Genomic DNA, 21,750 nt, shown 5'->3' on the forward strand with positions numbered 1-21,750 from the left:
GATCTTAACTCAGGTCTCATGATGTCATTCACATATTCAGCAAAATCCACTTTTGACTTTTTAAGCTTAATCTTCATAATCTGGGACCCTTCCTACCTTTCCAGTTTTCTTACACCTTACTCCATGAATGTGCTCAAGGATTTAGGGACACTGGCTTCCTTACTGTTCTTTGCACAAGACAATCCATATTTTATCTCTGTACTTTTTCATCAGCTATCCCTTGCTTCTGAAATTTTCTCCCTTATCTCTCTGTCTTCTTTCAAGTCTCAGTTAAACTCTTCTACAAGAAGGCTTTCCCTATCCCCCTCAATGCTAGTGACTTCCCCCTGAGATATATCTATGACTTATCCTGCATATATCTTTTTTTACATAGTTGTTTGTATGTTCTCTGCCCCTTCTCTATTAGATTGTGAGCTCCTTAAAGGCAAGGACAATTTTTTTTTCTATTCTCTTTATACTCAGAGCTTTCCATAGTGCCTAGCATATAGGAGGCACTAAACTAATGCTTGTTGACTTCGTATTCTTTCTATTGTCATGCAATATTTAAAACTTTGGCACTGTTTCAAGGTGCAACTTAATTTATTTGAAGATAATGCTTGTCTTTTAGGTCCAAAAATAAAGTGAAAAGGTGCAAGAAGGGGGAATCCAACAGTGAGATAAGAGAGATTCATCTTTGGGATTTGGAACCCTCTTTAGTCTTTACAAATGTTAGTTGTCTGAGGTTGATTCTGAGGTTGATCAGAGCTACCAGAATTTCTTGTAGGATAATCAAAATTCTAATCTTGTAACTGTTAGCGAAGTGACAAGATTTTAGATCATTAGTGACTGAGAAAAGCCTGCCTAACTCTGATTTCTTTCTTTTCTAGGACACAGGTGAGTAACTACTTGGGTATCCTTTTAGAGTATTATCATTCATGTGACAAGTCCTAAATTTTCCTCCTGAGCTGGAAGTCTTTTAGCTTCAAAGCTAAGAACTTTTCTTCATGAAGTTTAAATTATGTGTTTACGTTAAGAAGGAAAAATTATCTGTATTTATATATGTATATATGTGTATGTATGTATACAAATATATATATATATGTGTGTATGCATCTATATGTAGTTGATCCATCATTTTCTAAGAGGACCGATGACATCATGGGGGTGATGTCTTGACTTGCTTGTGAATTGGATTCAATGCCAGTTTTAACCTCTAGTGTGGCCATTGCAATAATTTCCTCTACCCATTTTGCCAGAGGAAGTCTTCATATGCTTGGGGTAGAATCCCTCCAACTCATTGATGGGTTTGAGTTGTTTTGGTTACTCTGGACCTGTTTTGATCCATCTGCCAAGATAGTTTTACTGGGGTGTGGCTGTGGTATATGTTGTCATAGTTGCCATTCGATATTTATTCTCCAGGAGGAACAGTGATACCAAAAGGCTGCTATTTTGACTTGCTCTTGAATTGGATAAAAATAAGGCCAGCCATTCAAAGTTGTCAGTCTCTCTCCTTCAGTCATAGAAGTCCATGGACAAGACAAAGGCTGATGTAACTGGTAATGGCCTTGGAGGTGGTAGGTGATCTCGACTCTTCTAAATTAAAGTTTTTCCTAGATCTATTTGGCTAAGGCCAGGCCCATTCAATGACTAAGGGCTAGGTAAGAGTTGAGATAAAAGATAGATCAATTGACCATCATAAAGATATCTGGGAAAGGAAGACCCTTCAGAGTTTCTGTCCAGAATAGAAAACAATTGCTATTTACACTCATCAAAATCTAAATAATAACCTACAGAGATTTGAATTGGGGTTTTTGTTGGCCATTCAATGAAAGCCAATTTGATTTGGTTTTAAGGTCAAGTAGGTTGTTGTCTTGGAGATGGGGAAGATATAGGAGGGAGGGAGGAAGAAAAATTTGGAACACAAAATCTTAGAAAAATGAATGTTGAAAACTATCTTTACATGTATTTGGAAAAATAAGATATTATTGAAAATGTAAAAAAAATTGAGGCAAAAAATAGTCAAGTATAGCTATTAAAACCACAAGGGACTTAAAATAAAGCCTATCTTGGGTTCAGCTAGTTGGCACAATGGAAAGAGCATCAGCCCTGCAGTCAGGAAGATCTGAGTTCAAATCTGTCCTTAGACACTTGATAATTACTAACTGTATGACTCTAAGGAAATTCACTTAATCCCAAATGGCTTGGATGGAGAAAGCCTGTCTTTTCAGAGCTGTATTTCAAAAAATAACAAAATGGAAATTGGTGGGAGAAAAAGTGAATTGTCCCAACTTTTGGGGAAAAAAAACAGTCATAAAAAAATAAAAATGAAGAAGGAAAGAAAAAAAAGGGGAGGTGGAGGAGTAGGAGAAGGAAAATGAAGAAGGAGAAAGGAGGAGAAGGAGAAGAAGAAGGGGAAGACAATGACAAAGCAGCAGATGAAGCAGCAGCATTCCCCAGCATCTGCTGGAATTGGCATGCTGGGTCCCCAAAGGGCAAGTCCTACTATTCTAATGGTAATGACAGTTAGTACAAAATAATCTTCAGAGAATCTGGCTCACTTCTTCCCACAAATAAACATAGATGTAGGGGAGGAATAAGCTTAAACTTAGATCATAATAATAGTGAGGCACATAGCTACATATGATAGCAACAGGTAAGAGTTGAATAATAGGTGGACACCAAAGGTGATTGAACAGCCCTGAAAAGGGCTCAACAATAAAAAATGGAAGTTTTCCTATTGGGGGTAACATAATTCAATTCAGAGAATGTTCTAGTTCTCACCCAAAAAGAAATTCCTTAGAGTTCCTAAAGTATACCTCACACCATAGGTAATAGTCCTTCCTGAACACCCCATACACCTTAAGCCAACTAGATGTAGGTGTTGAAGATACAAAGATGAAAAATTATACAGTATAGGACTCTTTCCTTAATGGTGAAGATGAATGCTCTAGCCTGGGTGAGTACTGGAGCAGAGTGGTGAGAGGTGAGAACTTAAGTTCTCAGCTAGTCCCCCTTTGGGGACTCTTTTAAGCTAGATTTTCTTATTTGGATTCTTTAAGGCTAGTTCCCTCTGAGTCTTCCTTTGACGCCTTTTAGGGTCAGTTTTCTCTGGGGACTCATCAAGCTTTGAAAATTCTTTAGGACTCTTCAAGTGGTGAATTGCTTGAAGAAACTCGTGACTTCTAACTTCAAGAGAGAAGATGAAAGAAGACAACTCCACTTCGGGTTATTGAAGGAAAACGCTTGGGGAAAACATGAGTGGAGTGAGCAGTCTCCATCATTGTCCCTATTCCTAGCTTGATAGTTCAGGATCTTTGGGGAGTTTCTTCTTGGGTGAGAACTAGGACACTCTCTGAATTGAATTACCTTGCTCCTAATGGGAGAACTCTTCCATTTTATACTATCTAGTATATATTCTCCTTTGCATACCTGCTTTGATTACTGTTGTGCTACTATTTGGATAGATGGGCTTCTTTGCTCTTTGCTTTGTATCTCATTGTGGAACTGGTATTACATAGGAAAAAAGTCCGACCTTGGACATATCTCCCCTCTCCCAAATGACAAAGTGATCAGAAGTTAGATAAGATCTGCTCATAATAATATTTAAGGGATCAGATATAATTCTAGCCTGGTACTCCCTCTCTCTGAAGAGAACAGAATGGTCACTCACCCCAACCTTCTGCTTCCCTTCCTGGTGGGGATGAAAGTCTCCTTTGGAGAAAGGATCGGGGGCAGGGGGGGAAGAGCCTAGAGATGTCTATTCTGCTCCCCTTCGAGCCATACACAAGGACAATATCCTTGTTGCACATAGATCCTTACTGCATATGTAGGACCCACATTCTACCATCTTTCCATACATGTACAAATATAATATACACACATATATGTACACATGTGAGGCTAAGGATATTTAATAAAGCCTAACAATCATCTATCTACCTGCACACATATGTATAATATATATACATATATTAAATATATATACATACATATTACAAATATACATATTTTTCTCTCCCCCCAACTCCCACCTAGAGTCTAAAAGCCACAGAGCACTTTGAGGGCATTTTATTCATATTTATAGTTCCTTCATTAGCTAGGGCAGTGCCTTGTATATATTTGTTGATTTTACATAAAATAAATTGGTTTTAGAATATTTGAGTCATATTGAAGTCTGGCCTTTGGGTCTACTAAAAGAAAAGATCAGTGATATAAGGCAAGACTTACTAGATTATTTCTCAAAACTAGAACTTATTCCTTGCATCATGGGCCAAAATGGAGTCAATCCCAAGGGAACAGGGCTATATGGTCATCATACTGTTAATGGAGTGTCCTCAGCAGGCTGCTCCCTCAATTATACATAAGAAGTGAGGTCTCTGAGAGTTCTAAAGACTTGAACAGTACCTGCCTCTGGGCTGTGATCCAGAGAGGCAGCACACCATTGTCCCACCACTCCGACTTTTTCTGCGTGTCTTTGAAGGTGTACTTCCACAGTGTTTCTGTGTTAAACATCATGTTGTGAATGACTCCATGATCTTCAATCCATCGACCTGGTGAGCAAAGAAGTAAAAATATTGGAATGCTGCAAAGAAGGATGATGGATGAATATACATCGTGGTTGTAAGATTGCAGGGAATTAAGAAGCCTTTCTGATTGCATAAAGGCTAGCTAGCAGTCAAGCAGCAAGTATTTATTAAGCACCTACTATGTGCTAGGCATTATGCTAAATACAGGGGATGCAAAAGCAAATCTTCCCTAGACATAGGAAGCTTTCTTTTAGTTCAGGAAGTCTTAACCTGGAATCCACTAAACCACATAGAGTCTAGGGAAAGATTTCAGTGGGTCTGAAAACTTGGAATAGGAAAAAAAATTCAATCTTTATTTTCACTAATTTCTAACTGAAATTCATCATTTCCTTCACATGTGTGAAAATATTCTGAAAAGGGACCTGTAGGTCTCACTAGATTCCCATGGGGTCCATGGCACACAAAAAAGTTAAGAACATCTACTTTAGACCTTAATATTTTGTGGATAGCAGAATTATTTATACTCAATCTGTCTTTCATATTGCCCATTTTTGGTCTTTTTTTTTTAACAACACTTTATATACAAAACATCTATATATAGGGGTTAGGGGAAAAAGTGAGATGTTTCTTGTCATCAAAGAATGTGTTTTATATTGGGTGGGTATTACATGTCCATAGATAAGTAAATGCAAGATATAGATACACATATATGCATATATGAAATATAAAGTAATTTGGAGGACAATCACTAACAAATAGAAGAGTCAGGAAAGGCCTCTAGAGGGAAGTGGCATGTAAACTGAGGCCTGAAGGGAACTAAGGGTTTGCATGAGATGTAGGCATATTCTCAAGCCTGTAGAAAGATATGGAGTTAGAAGATAGTGTATACATGGAAGAAGAAGTAGTATGATTTGGCTGGAATGGATGGAATGCTGGGCCTGGAGTCAGAAAGACTTATCTTCTTGAATTCAAGTCCAGCTTCAGACACTTACTAGCTGTGTGACCCTGGCCAAGTCACTTAACCCTCCTTACCTCAGTTTTCTCATCTGTAAAAATTAGCTGGAAAAGGAAAAGGAAAACCATTTCAGTATCTTTGCCAAGAAAACACTAAATGGAATTATGGGGAGTCAGATATGATTGAATGACAAGTAGCTCTTTAGTAAAATAGAAACAAATAAACTCCTTCCATGCTTAAAGCTTTTCATAATTTGGACCTAAAATGCCTTTTTAGCTTTAGTATATATTATTTTATTTCTTGCTATAATTTCCTATGATCTGGTCAAAGTGGGCTTTTTGCTTTTCTTCTCACATAGTACTTCATTTCTTTTCTCTCTGGTTGTCCTCTAGACTTGGAATTCACTCTCTCCTCATTTCAACTCCATTGATTCCCTAGTCTCCTTCAGCACTCAGCTCAAGCCCTATCAACTCCTTTAAGCCTTTTGTGATCTTCACTAGTTATTTGTGTTCTTCTGCTTGTATATATGCATGTTTTCTTCTCAGAAAAAATGTAAACTTTGTAAGAGCAAGGACCATTTTACTTTTGTTTTTGTATTTCCATCACTTAGAACAGTGCCTGGTATATAACATGTTTATTGATAATAAATAAATTAATTCTTTGAAAATACATGTTTATTGATAACAATTAACTAATTCTTTGAAAAAAACAACAATAAACCATCCAAAAATGACAGATTCTGAAAAATAATTTTAAAAGGAATTTTAGGTTATATACAGTTTTTGGAAATCTGCCTTTTTGTTAATTTAAAAAATTCTGTCTGAAGAAAAGTTTTTATTTCTTGTTTTTCAAGATTACATTTCATTTGCAGCAAGTAATATCTCCATCTTTTGATGTTTTAGAAAATAGATACCACATTTATTTTAAATTGTTACTAAAATCCTATGACTAACAGCAGATGATGTAATAAGTTTGGCTCTACTGTTTCTCCTTTATTTGCTCAGATTCATAGCATCAGTCATGAAATATGAGTTTACATATCATCACCTTGGTTCAACCAGAAAATAACCAAGGGCCAACAACACATCCAGCCCCAAAGGACCTGGGAGAACTTCTCTGGATGAACAATTTAGACCTTAGAAACAGATTTCTAGTTCTCTTAGTACAAATGTAGGTACAAGTGTGGACATATCCTCCAATTGTCTTCAACCTTTCCCCTCCAATTCAGTCTTTCAAACTAGCTCACTTTTTGTTGTTATTTTTTGCCCTATGATGAATCCCAATTTGATGACAAATTAGCTTTATGAACGAGTGCTTTGTTTTTTTTCTGAGCCAATGTGCCCATCATCTATGAAGCAAAGATGTTGTATTAAATTATCTCTAAGGGCCTTTCCCTTAGACTCTATGACTTCCCCCCTTTCCTTTTCAGATGGCAAAATAAATTGAGTGTGGTATAGGGATTATAGGGTTGGGCTTGCAACTGGGAAGACCCATGTTCCAAGTCTGCCTTTGACACTCTGTGACCATGAATCAGTCACTTAGTCTGTTAATTTTTTGGCAACTTTATTATGTTACATATGTAATATTGGTGGAATGAGTCTTTAAACTGGGAGTTCCTTCCACTGAATAAATAATTAATTAAAGTAGCACCTTTAAGAATCTCCCAATCCCTTATTCTGAGTAGACAAATGACTATTTTCAAATGACTAGTTGCTAGGACCTTGGGACAGGAGTTTTTGCTTCTAGAACCCTCTATCTCTGTCTGTCTGTCTCCCTCTCCCTTTCCCTTTCCCTCTCCCTCTCTCTTCCCATCTCTCTCTCTCTCTCTCTCTCTCTCTCTCTCTCTCCCCCTTCTCTCTCTCTCTCTCTCTCTCTCTCTCTCTCTCTCTCTCCCCCTTCTCTCTCTCTCTCTCTCTCTCTGTCTCTCTCTCTCTCTCTCTCTCTCTCTCTCTCTCTCTCTCTCTCTCTGTCTCTCTCTCTCTCCCCCCCCCTTCTCTCTCTCTCTCTCTCTCTCTCTCTCTCTCTCTCTCTCTCTCTCTCTCTCTCTCTCTCTCTCTCTCTCTCTCTCTCTCTCTCCCCTTCCTTCTCTCTCTCTCTCCCCTTCCCCCCCCTCTCCCCTTCCCTCTCTCTCTCTTTCTTCTTCTCTCTCTCTCTCTCTCTCTCTCTCTCTCTCTCTCTCTCTCTCTCTCTCTCTCTCTCTCCCCCCTTCCTTCTCTCTCTCTCTCCCCCCTTCCTTCTCTCTCTCTCTCCCCTTCCCCCCTCTCTCTCCCCTTCTCTCTCTCTCTCTCTCTCTCTCTCTCTCTCTCTCTCTCTCTCTCTCTCTCTCTCTCTCTCTCTCTCTCTCTCTCTCTCCCCTTTCTCTCTCTCTCTCCCCCCTTTCTTTCTCTCTCTCTCTCCCCTTCCCTCTCCCCCCCCCCTCTCTCTCTCTCTCTCTCTTCTTACCTCTCTCCTATTAGCTCTCTCTCTCTCCTCCATCTCCTCTCTCCTATTAATCTTTTAGAAAAATATTGTGATCTTAATCCTTCAACAAATATGTATTATATCTATATCTAATTTATATTTACGTCTATACCTACTTCTCTACAGTGAACTCAATCTCATGCAATTTGTTATAAGGGAGGGCTTTTACTTGGAGGTTAAAGGTTGGTGAGTTAGTGGGTAGTGTTATCTATGCCAAAAGGAAAAAAAAGCAAAAATAAAACATTTTTTAAAAACACACAGGAAAACACAATGAAGTGCAGAGGGGATGCAAAATAACTTTTGTTACCATCTTCTTTCTTTAAAAGCAGCCTCAGATTCCTGCTATCTCCATTATTCTCTGTGGCTGTAGTGAATAAGCCTGATCAGGGTGAGTGGCTACAGAGAGCTTTGAAGGGAGGAGGATGGGGTCAGAAATCACAGGGAGATAGAGTCTCTAAGTGCACAGATTTTTCTGTCATCTTAAATGCCTGTCAAATGGAGACTGTGAGGTTAAGTGCCAACAAGGATTACTATGATGAGAGGGTTTAGGGAAGGCTATTTCATCTAAAATATATTTATATAACTACTCATTTGTCAAGGGATTAAATGTCTATACTGACTTTGCCTGAAAAGTGTGAAATCTGTAGCTCATCAGCCTCAAGGGTAAAAAGCCTGAAGGTAGGTGTCCAGCAGCTATCTAAGAAGAACATCTTCCTTCTTATCTGTCTGTCTTTCTGATCTATGTCAGAGTTAGAATACAGTACAGGCTTGGATGTTTTTGCTTCCTGCTTTTTTATAGTCCTATAGGACTGGAGGGACCTTGGGATCCCAGTCTATACTTAGTCAGATTTGGCCTTGTGTGTGAGGAAAGAGCTCAAGATTTGGAGTCAGAAGATCTGGCATTGTTTGCACTACTCACTATTGCACCCAGCAGGATCTGACCATGCTACTCAGTAAACTCCAGCGACTCCCTATTATCTCTAGAGCAAATATAAATTTCCCGGTTTGGTATTTAAAGCCCTTCACATCCTGGTTTTAAACTATCTTTCCAGACTTATGACATAGTACTTTCCTTCAAATACTCTTCAGTCGGAGCAGTTTTCTTTCTGCTCCTCTTATGAGGGGCCACTCCATTTCCCATCTTTATTGGCTGCTCTTTGTGTCAGCAATGCACTCTGTTCTCCTCCTTGGCTCTTAGAATTCCTAATCTCTTTTAAGACTCACCTTATGTCACCTTCTACATGAGGCCTTTCCTGATGCTCACAGATGGTAGCTCTCATCTCGCATCACTTAGTATCTTTTTTTTGCATATATCCATATCTTTCTCCCAGAAAAAGACTATGGGTTCCTTTAGGGCAGATGTTGCTCCTTTTTTTTGCATTCTTAGCTCCTTAGGTACATAACAGAAGCTTAATAAATGCTTGATGAATGATTAGTTGATGCTCAAACTCTCCTAAATTAAGACATGTGTGACTATGGCCAAATAATTTAGCCTCTCCTGCTTCATTTCCTCATCTGTAAAATTAAGGTGTTGCATTAATTGGCTTCAGGTGTGTTAGGTATTTATCTTCACAGAGCCTCCCTCAGTCTTTTTTTTCATTTGTAAGTAAGGGGGATTGACTGGATGATTTTTTAAGGTTCCTGCTGGGTCTAACACCTTGTGATTTAGGGAAATAAAAATGAATAAGGCCTATGAAGAAGTGACCTTAGATACAGTTTGGCTTATGATTGTTAGGAATATTGATTGATACTTTATGGAAAGTAAGAGATTGTAGCAGGAATAATATAGCTAGAATAATGTAGTTTTTTTAGATGAAAAGATTGAGCCCCATTGACCTGAGGTCACTTCTTCAGGTTCACACAAAGGGGGCTCTAGGTGAAACTTGAACCCAGGTTTCCTGATGTATGACAATATGCTATTACTGAATCCCCATGCCTGCTCTTAGGCCACCTGGCAGGTCGTGATGCATGTAGGGACTATTGCAGTTTCCTTTTCTTTATCATGATGTTTGTGCAGTTTATTCCTTAGAGAATAAGCAGGAAAATCTTTTATCCTAATAGCATCTTTGAGCTTCTCTCTCTCTCTCCCTCCCAAGGCCTAAGGCAAGCCCTATGATATGAATTCTGTTAAGTGACATGAGTATTAACCCAGAGGCTGAACAGAAAAGAAGGTTTCATGGAGCAAATTGGATGATTCTTTAAAATTGCTGACATCCCTTTTGATTGTCCTACTTTCCTCTAGGGTGCTAGATCTTAAGTCACTTTGAGTTTCTGCTCCTGAGATTTAAGCCCCCCCTTTTTTTTTTTCTAGAGGAGAGAGTGCAGGGCAGTCTTGGACAGGTATCAGAGGCATAGATAATCCTATCACACACCTGTCAGGTCATATATGATCCTGAGTGACTGTGCCTCTCACCCTTGGGGTAATCTTCTGTATGGTTGTTGACAGCAAAGGAGGGAAGTGGGTAAGGGAATATAAAAATACAATTTTTCTATAGTATTTAAAAAATCCTTTTCTTGTATTTATTATTTGCTTCATCTTCTAATAGCTGATGGTTGTGATGCACTGAAAATGTAAAAAAATCTCTTAGGAGTACTGTGAGGATGTTGTCTGAGGGTACCATAAAATGGAAACAGAATAATCTACTAGAAACAACTGGGCAACATGGGGCTTTTTTTTTTTAAAGCAATGAAGCCCCAGAAAGAGTTGTGGGTCTAACAGGAAAGGCATTTCCAGCTAGAGTACAGATATGTATTAAATGTTTTATTATGATTATAAGCTTCTTAAAAGTTCTTAACTAGGAGCTAGTGAGATTTTTTAAAGTTGTTATTTTGATGACTACTTTAGTATAATTGGTTTCTTTTGTAATCTTATGCATTTAATTTTATTCATTTAACAGTGTTATTTGGAAGAATGCAGAGACTTTGTCTGGCTGCCAAATACATAATAATAATAATAATGTAGTTAATATAGTTAATCTAGATTTAGATTAGTTAATATCTAGAAGTTAATGTATTTGTATTCTTATCTTGGACTTTGCACCGACTGTGTGACCTTTAACTTCTCTGAGTATTTGTTTCTTCAGTATAAAGTAGGGACTATGAAGTTTATTTCACATACTTTATAGCATTAGTAAATAGGGACAAGACCTGGTAGAGAACTGGTAGAGAACTCCCTTGTGAAAAAATTTTCTCTATCATCTTTTTTCTTTTTCTTTCACTCTTTTTTCTTTCTTTCTTTTTTTTTTTTTTTTTTTGCATTGTAATTGGGATTAAGTGACTTGTGCAGGATCACATAGCTAGTAATTATTAACTGTCTGAGACTGAATTTGAACTCAGATTCACTATCCATTCTGCCACTTAGTTGCCTTTTTTCCCTTAAGAGTCTTGGAAAACTTCCTATGGCATTGTGATGACAAGCCATTTGCAGCCAGTATTTGTCAAAAGTAGAATTTGAACCCAGGTTTTCCTGGGTCACTTTAAGATTAAGAGCATTATAGAAACAAGATATTTTGTAACCTTTCAGACTGATGGTGTGCTTTGTGAGTAAAAACCAGAATGAAACCAAAACAATTGAAATCTATAGGATTATTACCCTTGAAATACAAAATGAGACTTTTAGTGACAGTGATCATGATAATAATTACTACACTTATTTAGATAGTATACTATGGTTTTAAAAATGCTTCCCTGTGAGGCAGGCCATGAAAGTGTGACTCTCCTAACTTTACAGGTGAGGAAATGGAGGCATGGAAGAGGATTTAAGTGAATCATCTTCGATCTTACAAGTGAGTATTATAGCTGGAATTCATGTCTAATGTTTTGTGTGTCAAGGGACTTCATTGGCAGTTTGCGAGATTCTTCTCTTCTTCTTTCTTCTTCCTTCTTCTTCTTCTTCTTTTTCTTCTTCTTCTTCTTCTTCCTTCCTTTCTTCTTCTTCTTCTTCTTCTCTTCTTCTTCTTCTTCTTCTTCTTCCTTCTTCCTCTTCTTCTCCTTCTTCCTCTTCTTCTCCTTCTTCTTCTTTCTTCTCTTCTTCTTCTTCTTCTTCTTCTTCTTCTTCTTCTTCTTCTTCTTCTTCTTCTTCTTCTTCTTCTTCTTCTTCTTTCTTCTTCTTCTTCTTCTTCTTCTTCTTCTTCTTCTTCTTCTTCTTCTTCTTCTTCTTCTTCTTCTTCTTCTTCTTCTTCTTCTTCTTCTTCTTCTTCTTCTTCTTCTTCTTCTTCTTCTTCTTCTTCTTTCTTCTTCCTTGCCCAGGGTCATACAGCAAGGAAATGTTAAGTGTCTGAGATCAGATTTGAACTCAGGTCCTCCTGACTTCAGGACTGTGCCACCTAGCTGCTCCTGGGTCTTTTTTAGAATTATGTTTTTAAATGTATTAAAAAAGCATAGAATTTCAAAGGAAACCAATTATACTGAAAACAGATGATCAAAATATTAAAAAAAAAAACAACTTGCCAACTCCAGGTTAAAAACCGCTTAAGTAACAGGAGGAAAATGAAATTCTTGGGAGGAAGGAGGAATTTTCTCCCTATCATTTCCTTTGTTATTCATGGCATCTAGTAGCAGAGATACTGGGCCAGAAGGAAGCAACCCTTCTGTCAGCTGAAGACAAATTTGGGCAAAGTTGAGAGATCAGACATATACATGGATGCAAAGAGCAGTGCAGTGTTCAAGAAGCTTTGAGGAGTGGGGCCTATGGTAATGAAAAGAAGCCAACTATCAACTCACAAGAGAGGTAGCCCTGGTAATTAAGGATTGGGCTTCAGAGAGTAGCTGACCATAGGATTCCACTTGAGAAATCCAGAAGAGTATTGTTTTACATGCAAAATCATGGGCATCCTTCTCCTGTTTGGTGGTATTGTAATCTTGAAGGACTTTAAAACTCCCTTTTGTTGAATGGGTAAATTTCCTAGGTACAGCTATTTTAGAGGTTATAACAACTGTTGTATAGTTGCCATAAAGATGGTCTATCTCAGTATTCCTGGGTCTAACATTTTCTTCCTATGATTTTGATTTCTTTACCTTGTTTTGAAGGTATGATTTGTAATTAAGACCATTCCATTTATACCCTCTGCACCATTTGTATATCTTTTGGGATTTTTCCAGCTGGGAAAACATGCTAGCTCCTATATCTTTTTAAAAATTGGCTCTTTCCTCAAGTATTGTCAAAGTTTGAATTTAAAAAATTATATCTGCCAAGGATTTCTTTTCACATCCTCAGAAAGGTTTCCAGTAGTGGTAGGTTTTTGGCATGTTGATCAGTCCTTGGATTACCTCATTTCACAGCTCTAGCAATTATGGTGAAGTCTTAGAAAGAAAGGATCTTACTTTTGTGTACTGCATTCAGGAAAGATACATCTATTCTTCAGAAAAAATATGTGGTTAGAGTGGCAGAAGTAGTGGATTGGAGGGTGGACTAGTACATAAGATGTGGTGAGCAGTAGACAGAATGCTGACAATGAAGACTTGGATTTGAATCTGTATTTCGATTCTCACTTGTCTTGTGATCAGATTGAAGTCAACTAATTTTCAGTGCTTTGGTTTCCTCATCTGTAAAATGTGAATAACAATAATTGTCTATCTGCCTCATGAGGTCAGCAGACCAACCAATCAATCAATAAGCATTTATCAGTAGCTACTATGCTACTGATAGCATATGTGTTAGATACTGGAAATACAAATATAAAGTTAAAACAATCCCTGCTCTCAAAGAGATTATATTGGTTTTGGAAATGTATATACATATATGTGTATAAATATGTATATGTATAAATAAAATAAATATAAGATGTTTGAGTGAGGAGAGAAGGGCAGGCAGTGAGTGAATAGAGTTTTTTTTTTTCTGGAAATGTGACTAAGAAAGAGAGTTGAGAAATAGTATAATAACTTGTGTAGCTTGAGGGGATGATAGTGTCTAGAGAGGAGTTTTTATTTTTTAAATTGTTATTTTTTTTTTTTTTTACTGAACCTAATTTTATTTTATTATATTATGAATCTATAGCACCAAAAACATAAACATTACAATATACAAAAGAGGATTTTATATATAATTGTAAACTTTTGTTACATGCAATCTATTTTTAAAAGCATTTTACATTGAATACAATAACAAAACTGCTCTATTTGTCTGTGTCCCCTTTGAATTCCCTTCTGTCCTCTTCTGTCTTTTTAAAAGTTTCACTGACTTTTTTCTTCTTTTCTTTCTTTAATATTTATGACTATTCACCAATGTACTCCTCTACTTCTGTCCTAATTGAAACCCTTTCTAGTTATAAATCATTATATTTAGGCAAAATAAACATATTGTATGTGAATGTGTTGATAGACAACAGGAACCAGTAGGTAGAGATTGGAGAGGGAGAGGGAAAAGGAGAGAGAGGAGAGGGTTCTGCTAGAGAAGATGGAAGGGGTTGGGTTCAAGATCATATTTGTTAAGGAAAGGGATCCCTTATCATCAGAGCTTGGTGTAAAAGAAGAATAAATGGAGGATGATGCCAAAGGAGGATGATGAGAGGTAGAGATGGGGAGGAAGAAGGAGCTAAAGTGAATGGTTTCTACTTTCTTAGTAGAGTATGAGGTAATATCTTTGGCTGAGAGGGGAGGGGAAAGGAAGTGGTTTGAGGAGTTAGAGAAGGAAAAAGAAAAAAAAACATTTGGAAGAATTGATGTAGGAAAATCAATTGGGTGCATTTGGTAGAGGTAAATGATCCAATCATCCTGGAGAACAAGCTGGAGCTACGTTCAAAGGGATATAAAACTGTACATACCCTTTGATCCAGAAATACTACTACTGAGTCCGTATCCCAAAGAGATCATAAAAAAGGGAATATATATATATATATATATATATATATATATATATATAATGTTTATAGATTTCTTTTTGTGATGACAAAGAATTAGAAATTAATTAGGGAAGAGTGAAAGGATTTTCTTATAAGGATACTGCTTTCCTAGTATTTTGCTCCCAGAATCACTGTAACTAGAACATTGTTCTTGTGTAAGCCATGTTCACTACCTTCAAAATTACCTAGCTATAGCAATTTCTTGACCTCCAGGTTAGTGAAATGAATTACCACATTGGATACACAGAACAGGAGTACCCTCTCACCAATGAGTGCTAACTCAGCCTTCATTTGAGACCTCTATTTTGGGGGACTCCTCCTCCCAGAGACAGCTTATTCCTTTTTTTTTAAATTTAGCATTTCATAGCAACAAAACTATACAATGATCAGTTCTGATAGACATGGCTCTCTTCAACAATGAGATGATTCAAACCAGTTCCAATTGTTCAATGATGAGGAGAGCCATCTATACCCAGAGAGAGGACCATGGGAACTGAGTATGGACCACAACATAGCACTTTCACTCTCTCTGTTATTGTTTGCTTGCATTTTGTTTTCTTCTTGTTTTTTTCCTTCTTGATCCAATCTCTTTTTGTGCAGCAAGATAAATCCAATATATGTATATATATTTATATAATTAATATATATTTTAGCATTAAATGTATTGGACTACCTATAGTCTAGGGGAGAGGACGGGGGGGGGGAAGGAGAGAAATAATTTGGAAGAGAAGGTTTTGCAAGAACCAATGTTGCAAAATTTCCCATGCATATGATTTATAAATAAAAAGCTTTAATAAAAATAAATAAAATTTAATATTTTATTTTCTCCCAGTTATATGTAAAAACCATTTTAATATTTGTTTTTAAAACTTTGAGCTCCAGGTCTTTTCCTTTTCTCCTTCTCTATCCTACTTCATTGATAGAGAATCAATTTAATATAGGCTATACATGAATAGTCATATAAAACATTTCCATAAAAGTCACATTGCAAAAGAAAACATAGCTTTTCCCCTCTCCTCCAAAAAAAAATTCAAGAAAAGTAAAGTAAAAAATGTATACTTCAGTTTGTGTTCAGATACCATCAGTTCTTTCTCTGGATATGGGTAGCATTTTTCATCATGAGTCATTCAGAGTTGTCTTGGCTCATTATATTGCTGAGTATAGCTAAATCATTCACAGATGACCACCTTACCTTTTTGGTAGAGTTATAAACTGATTTAATCATTTTGGAGAACAATTTGGACCTATACCCAAAGGATTATAAAACTGTGGATATACCTTATAATATTGATACTACTTTGTACATTGTACATTTTACTTTGCATCAGTTCATGATAGTCTTTCCCAGTTTTTCTGAAAGTCTCCTGCTCATCATTTCTTATAGCACAATTCTATCCCATCATAATGATGTACCACAGTTTATTAGACATTCCACAGTTGATGGGCCTCCCCTCAATTTCTAATTCTTTGATCCTGGAAAAGACTTGCTATAAAAAATATTTGTGTATATAGATCCTTTTCCTTTTTAAAAAAATCTCTTTTGGGATACATAGCCAGTAGTGGAATTGCTAGGTCAAAGGGTTATATGGTTTTCAAAACATGGTTTTATAGCCTTTGGGCACATTTCCAAATTGCTTTACAGAAGGGCTTAGTCAGTTCACAATTCTACCAGCAGTGTGTCAATGTCTCATTTCCCCCACATTCCCTCCAACATTTGTCATTTTCCTCCTTTATCCTATTAGCCAATCCAATAGGTATGAGGTTGCTCAGAATTATTTTAATTTGCATTTCTCCACTCAATAATTAGAACATTTTTTCATATGGCTATTAAATATCTTTGAGTACATCATCTGAAAACTATTCTTTTGATTATTTAGTAATTGGGAAGTGTCTCTTTAATAAATTTGACTCAGTATCCTGTAAATTTGAGAACTCAGGCCTTTTTCTGATAAACTTGCTTCAATTTTTTTCATTATTACTATTACTATTTCTCCCCTCTTATTTATTCTATTCTTTCTCTTTTCACTCTGCCCCTCCTCAAAAGTGTTTTGCTTCTATTACCCCCTTTCTGAATCTGCCCTCCCTTCTACCATACCTCCCACTGCCTTTTATTCCCTTCCCCTCCTACTTGCCTGTAGGGTAAAATAAATTTCTGTACCCAATTGAGTGTATATCTTATTCCTTTTTTAAGCTAATTCAGACAAGAGTAATGTTTACCTACTCCCCCTTACCTCCCTCCTCTTTCCCTCCACTGTCAGAACTTTTTCTTGTCTCTTTTATGGGATAGTTTATCTTATTCTACTTTTCCCTCTCCCTTTCTCACAGTACAATTCTTTTCTCGCCCCTTAATTTTATTTTTTTTTAGGTATTATCCCTTTATCCTCAAATTATATCTGTGTCTTTGCCTATATTTAGTCTTTCTAACTGATAATGATAACTTTCTTACTAATAATGAGAAAATTCTTATGAATTACAATTATCATCTTACCATGTAGGAATATAAACAATTTCTTTTTTCCTGTTTACCTTTTTATGCCTCTTTAGAGACTTGTATTTGAAAGTCAGTTTTCTATTCATTTATGGTCTTCATCAAGAATACTTAAAAGAACTCTATTTCATTTAATGTCCACCTTTCTCCCTGATCTTGTTGAGCAGGTGATTCTTGATTGTAATTCCAGCTCCTTTGCTCTCCAGAATATCATATTCTAAGCCCTCTAATCCTTTAATATAGAAGCTTCTAAATCTTGTGTTATCCTGACTGTGACTCCATGATACTTGTATTGTTTCTTTCTGTCTGTTTGCTTTTTGTCTTGGTCTGGGCGCTCCAGAATTGGGCTGTAATATTTCTGGGAGTTTTCATTTTGAGAAGCAATCAGTAGATTTAAAAAAATTTCTATTTTACCCTTGGTTCTGGAATATCAGGGTAGTTTTCCTTGATAATTTCTTGAAAGATGATACCTAGATGGTTTTTGATCATGGCTTTCAGGTAGCCCAATAATTTAAAAATTATCTCCCCTGGAACTTTTTTCCATCTCAGTTGCTTTTTCAGTGAGATATTTCACATTGTCTTCTATTTTTCATTCATTATTGTTTCTTGATTTCTCATAAAGTCATTAACTTCCATTTCATCAATTCTAATTTTGAAGGAATAATTGAGTTTTTGTTCCTCTTCCATTCCTCTTCCATTTGGCCAATTTTGCTTTTTAAGGCATATTCCTCCTTTTTTTTTTGTACTTCTTTTTGCATTGCTCTCATTTGTCTTCCTATTTTTCTTCTACTCTCTTATTTCATCAAAACATGCATTTAAGCCCTTCTCTTTACTCACATAAGTTATCACATTGGTTCAGGTGCTCATCATGTCTTGTACTGATCATTGTAGTGGTTGCCTAATTGCCATCTGGGTCTCAAATCTTTCCCTGCTTCATTTCATCCTCCATCCTTATTGCTGCCAAAGTGATTTTTTTCTTAAAAATAGATCTGACCACATCACCTCCCTGCTTAGTTAATTCCAGTAGTTCCTTATCATAACCCCTCCAAGATAAACTACAAACTTTTCTATTTGGCATTTAAAGCCCATTCACAACCTGCCCCTTTAATTTTTAGCCTCATCATTCATTATTCATCCCCTTTATGTACTTTGTGATTTAGACAAGTTGGCCTCTCAGCTTCAAGTCTATTAGTCAGTCCACAACAATCCTATCTCTGTTGCACTGCTCATTCTGTATTCCTAGAAGGGACTCCTTCCTCATTTATGCTTCAGAGAATCCCAATCTATCTTCAAGACATAGTTCATGCACAACCTTTTATTGGAAGCATTTTCTGATTCTTTCAACTGCTAGTGTCCTTGCTTCACAATTTCCTTATACTTATTTGTACTCATTATCTTTATATTTGTTCTACATATCCTTACATAGAATTAGAATATAAGATCTTTGAGACTGGGGATGGTTTCATTCTTTGTTTTTCTAACTCTAGAACCTAGCATAGTGCCTGGCACTTAAGAAGGCACAATTAAATGATTGCTGGTTGATTGAATTGCCAGTGCAGAAATATTGATATTTAAAAGTCAAAACAAGCCAATAGAGTTCAAGATCAGCCAACAGCCTAAATAGCTGTGTGTCCAAATGAATAGATGATTGTTAGGCTTTACTTAAATATCCTTAGCCTCACATGTGTACATATGCACATGAGAAGCATGTTTTCTAATTTGCCTCATTCATTGTGGTAACTTTGCTGATATTCTTCTTGTAGGCTAACCTAATGCTCCCTCATCTTCTGAATGACCTTCAGTGAGCACAAACTCCGTGCTGTTCTAGTCTGATCAATAGTTGAGTCTGTGTGGTCACATACATAAAAGCAGCCTTCTCCTAAACTGATAAAAAGTCTCTGATAGCCTTTCCCTTCTCACCTCTTTCTTTTTTTGGTTTTCTGAGAAAACATAGCCATCTCCCTACTCGGGAAATGCTAGTGATGTTTGGGAATCGTCCACAGCTTAAGCTTGTTCAGAAGAATAAGAGGGGCAAGGCCACTCACTAAATCTTGGATGCAAAGGGATGTTGGCAAAGTTACTGTATTGAATGAATCCAATTGGAAGTGTGCCTTTTTATAGGAGCTCAAATCTGCTTGGACAGCTGGTTTCTTGGACTCTTGCCTGACCTTAAGCCATGTATTTCATCTTGCCATTTGGATCCTGACATGGTCATGTTGCTAGCTGCACTTTTAGATCTTGGACCCATCTCTTACCTCTGGCCCTAGCTTGCTTGTTACTTTGTGCTGATTATATTGATAACTGATCCTTTTGGCTTGTGGTGCTGATGCTCCAAACTATTCTAATTACATAGCTTAAAGATGGGCCAATAGAATCACAGAATCATCAATCTAGAGCTGGAAGGTCTCTCTGATGTCAGCTAGTCTAGCTCTATTTCAACCCCCATACATTTTAAATCTGAAGAAATCAAGGCCAAGGGAAGTATGAATGATTTGCCAAGGCACATAGACAGTAAGGACCAGAGGCAGAAACAGAACTGCTCAATGTTGTGTGAAATGAAATGACTAAAAATCTTAATGCTAAACAATTCAAGACTATGGGTTGTTATGTGACCATTGACTTGGTCAGTAGCTACCACCACTATCACCACCACCTCTGCCATCTCTACTACTTCTCCCATCAGTAGGTGCTGAAATTCTGTCCTTTTTTGAGGTGATGTGAATGACTAAGAACTCTCTAGCAGTTAGTGAGTAGAGCATTTATCTTTCAAGGTGACTCTGTAAGAACATCTGACTACATATCCAAAAGTATGCTTTTATCAATGATTTGGAAGATGCCCATTAAGTATGAATGACATCATCTTGGGCAGCTTGGCTGGAGGACAGGACTCAGTTACCTTGAAAAATTAGATAATGGTTCATAATAAATAGGAGATAGTTTTTCAGGTATAATCTCAAGGTAGTAAGTCCTTGGCAGGGGGAACAAAACTACATAGGCACAAGATGTGTGGAATGACCAGTTTGGCTCAATAGAGTAGAATTCAGACAGTCTGGCTTAGCAGAGAGAGAATCAATTTGGAAATTAGAAAGAACTGAGTTCAAGATGTATTTCTAATACATACTAGTTATATGGCCATGGACAAATCACTTAACCTCTTAGTGCCCCTACAGCTGTATGTAAATGAGATCACTTTCTAGCCTGCATCAGGGATGGGGATTTCCATGCTGATATTTCTTTGCATTGATAGAGTAGCAGATCTGGGATCTTCTCTCCTAATTCCCGGTACATAGAGATTTAGGGGCAGGGATAGAGAAATAACAGAGTAAAAAAAGTAGAAAAATGAAGTGATTTAATAGAGGATCACAAATTGAAGGTATGTCAACATGCTTTTGCAGCAGAGTTGTCACTGGAACTTGGAAGACATCAAAGCAGAAAATGGTCAATCTAAAAATTTCTAGATTAGGAGACCTCATTAATTACAGAGAAAAGTTTGATTTAGGATTTGAAAAAAAACAATGAAATTAATTTTAAAAAGCCCTCTTTTTGAACTTTTCAAAAATAGATTTATTTTTTCTCATTTCTCTATTCAAAAAAGGTCAAGGACTGTATATTGTATGAACTCCTTGATCTGGTGTTCAAGACACTTCATAAATGGCCTTAGCAGAGTGCCTATTCATTTAGAAGGAATCTATCTATCTATCTACCTAGAGAAGGCATGGATGTGAGTTGAATAGGAAGGCATAATATCTTTTTTTAAATGATGAAATTAAGGGGTGAGAAAGGAATGTACTGGGAGAAAGAGAAGGGGAGAAGTGGAATGGTGCAAATTATCTGCCATAAAAAAAGAGACAAGAAAAAGCTTTTACAGTGGAGGGGGAAAGGAGGAGGAGAGGATGAGTGAGTGAACCTTACTTATTATCATCAGAATTAGCTCAAATAGGAAATAATGTACATACTCTATAGGGATATAATGATCTATCTTATCCTGTAAGAAAATAGGAGAGGAATGAGATATGGGAAGAGAAGGCTTATTGGGGGAGAGAGTGGTTAGTAGCAAAACACTTTTGAGGAGAAACAGAATCAAAGGAGAGAGTATAAATGAGGGGAAATACAATTAGCAATAGTACTTATAAAATTTTTTTGAAGTAAGTTTCTCTGATGGAATATTATTGTTTCCTGAAAAACGATGAGCAATATGCTCTCAGAAAAAAACCTGGAAAATTCTCCATGAAGAAAGTGAAATATACTGTATACAAAGTAATAGCAAGGTTCTGGGATGATCAGCTGTAAATAACTGTTATTTTCAGTAGTCCAATCATCCACAACTATTCTGAAAGACTTATGATAAAAAAAATCTTATCCATACTCACAGAGGGGACTGATTGTGTATGAATACAATTCGAAGAATTATCTCTTTTTCTTTATTTTTAACTTAATTTTTCTTGAAAGTTTTTGTTTTCATTATGGTGGAAGATCTATGTTTTTTCAATAACTTGACTTTTA

The 21,750-nt window shown here is 36.7% G+C and overlaps 1 protein-coding gene across 1 annotated transcript in view; it reads right to left on the reverse strand.

The window, feature by feature from the left end:
- Positions 1–21,750, reverse strand: part of LOC141550285 (ectonucleotide pyrophosphatase/phosphodiesterase family member 7-like) — a 50,927-nt gene that overhangs the window by 12,046 nt on the left and 17,131 nt on the right. The window contains 1 exon segment of the mRNA XM_074280752.1: positions 4,384–4,529. Within this exon segment, the coding sequence (XP_074136853.1) occupies positions 4,384–4,529 (146 nt within the window).

Source organism: Sminthopsis crassicaudata, chromosome 1, assembly GCF_048593235.1.
Source record: "Sminthopsis crassicaudata isolate SCR6 chromosome 1, ASM4859323v1, whole genome shotgun sequence".
Classification (NCBI taxonomy): Eukaryota; Metazoa; Chordata; class Mammalia; order Dasyuromorphia; family Dasyuridae; genus Sminthopsis; species Sminthopsis crassicaudata.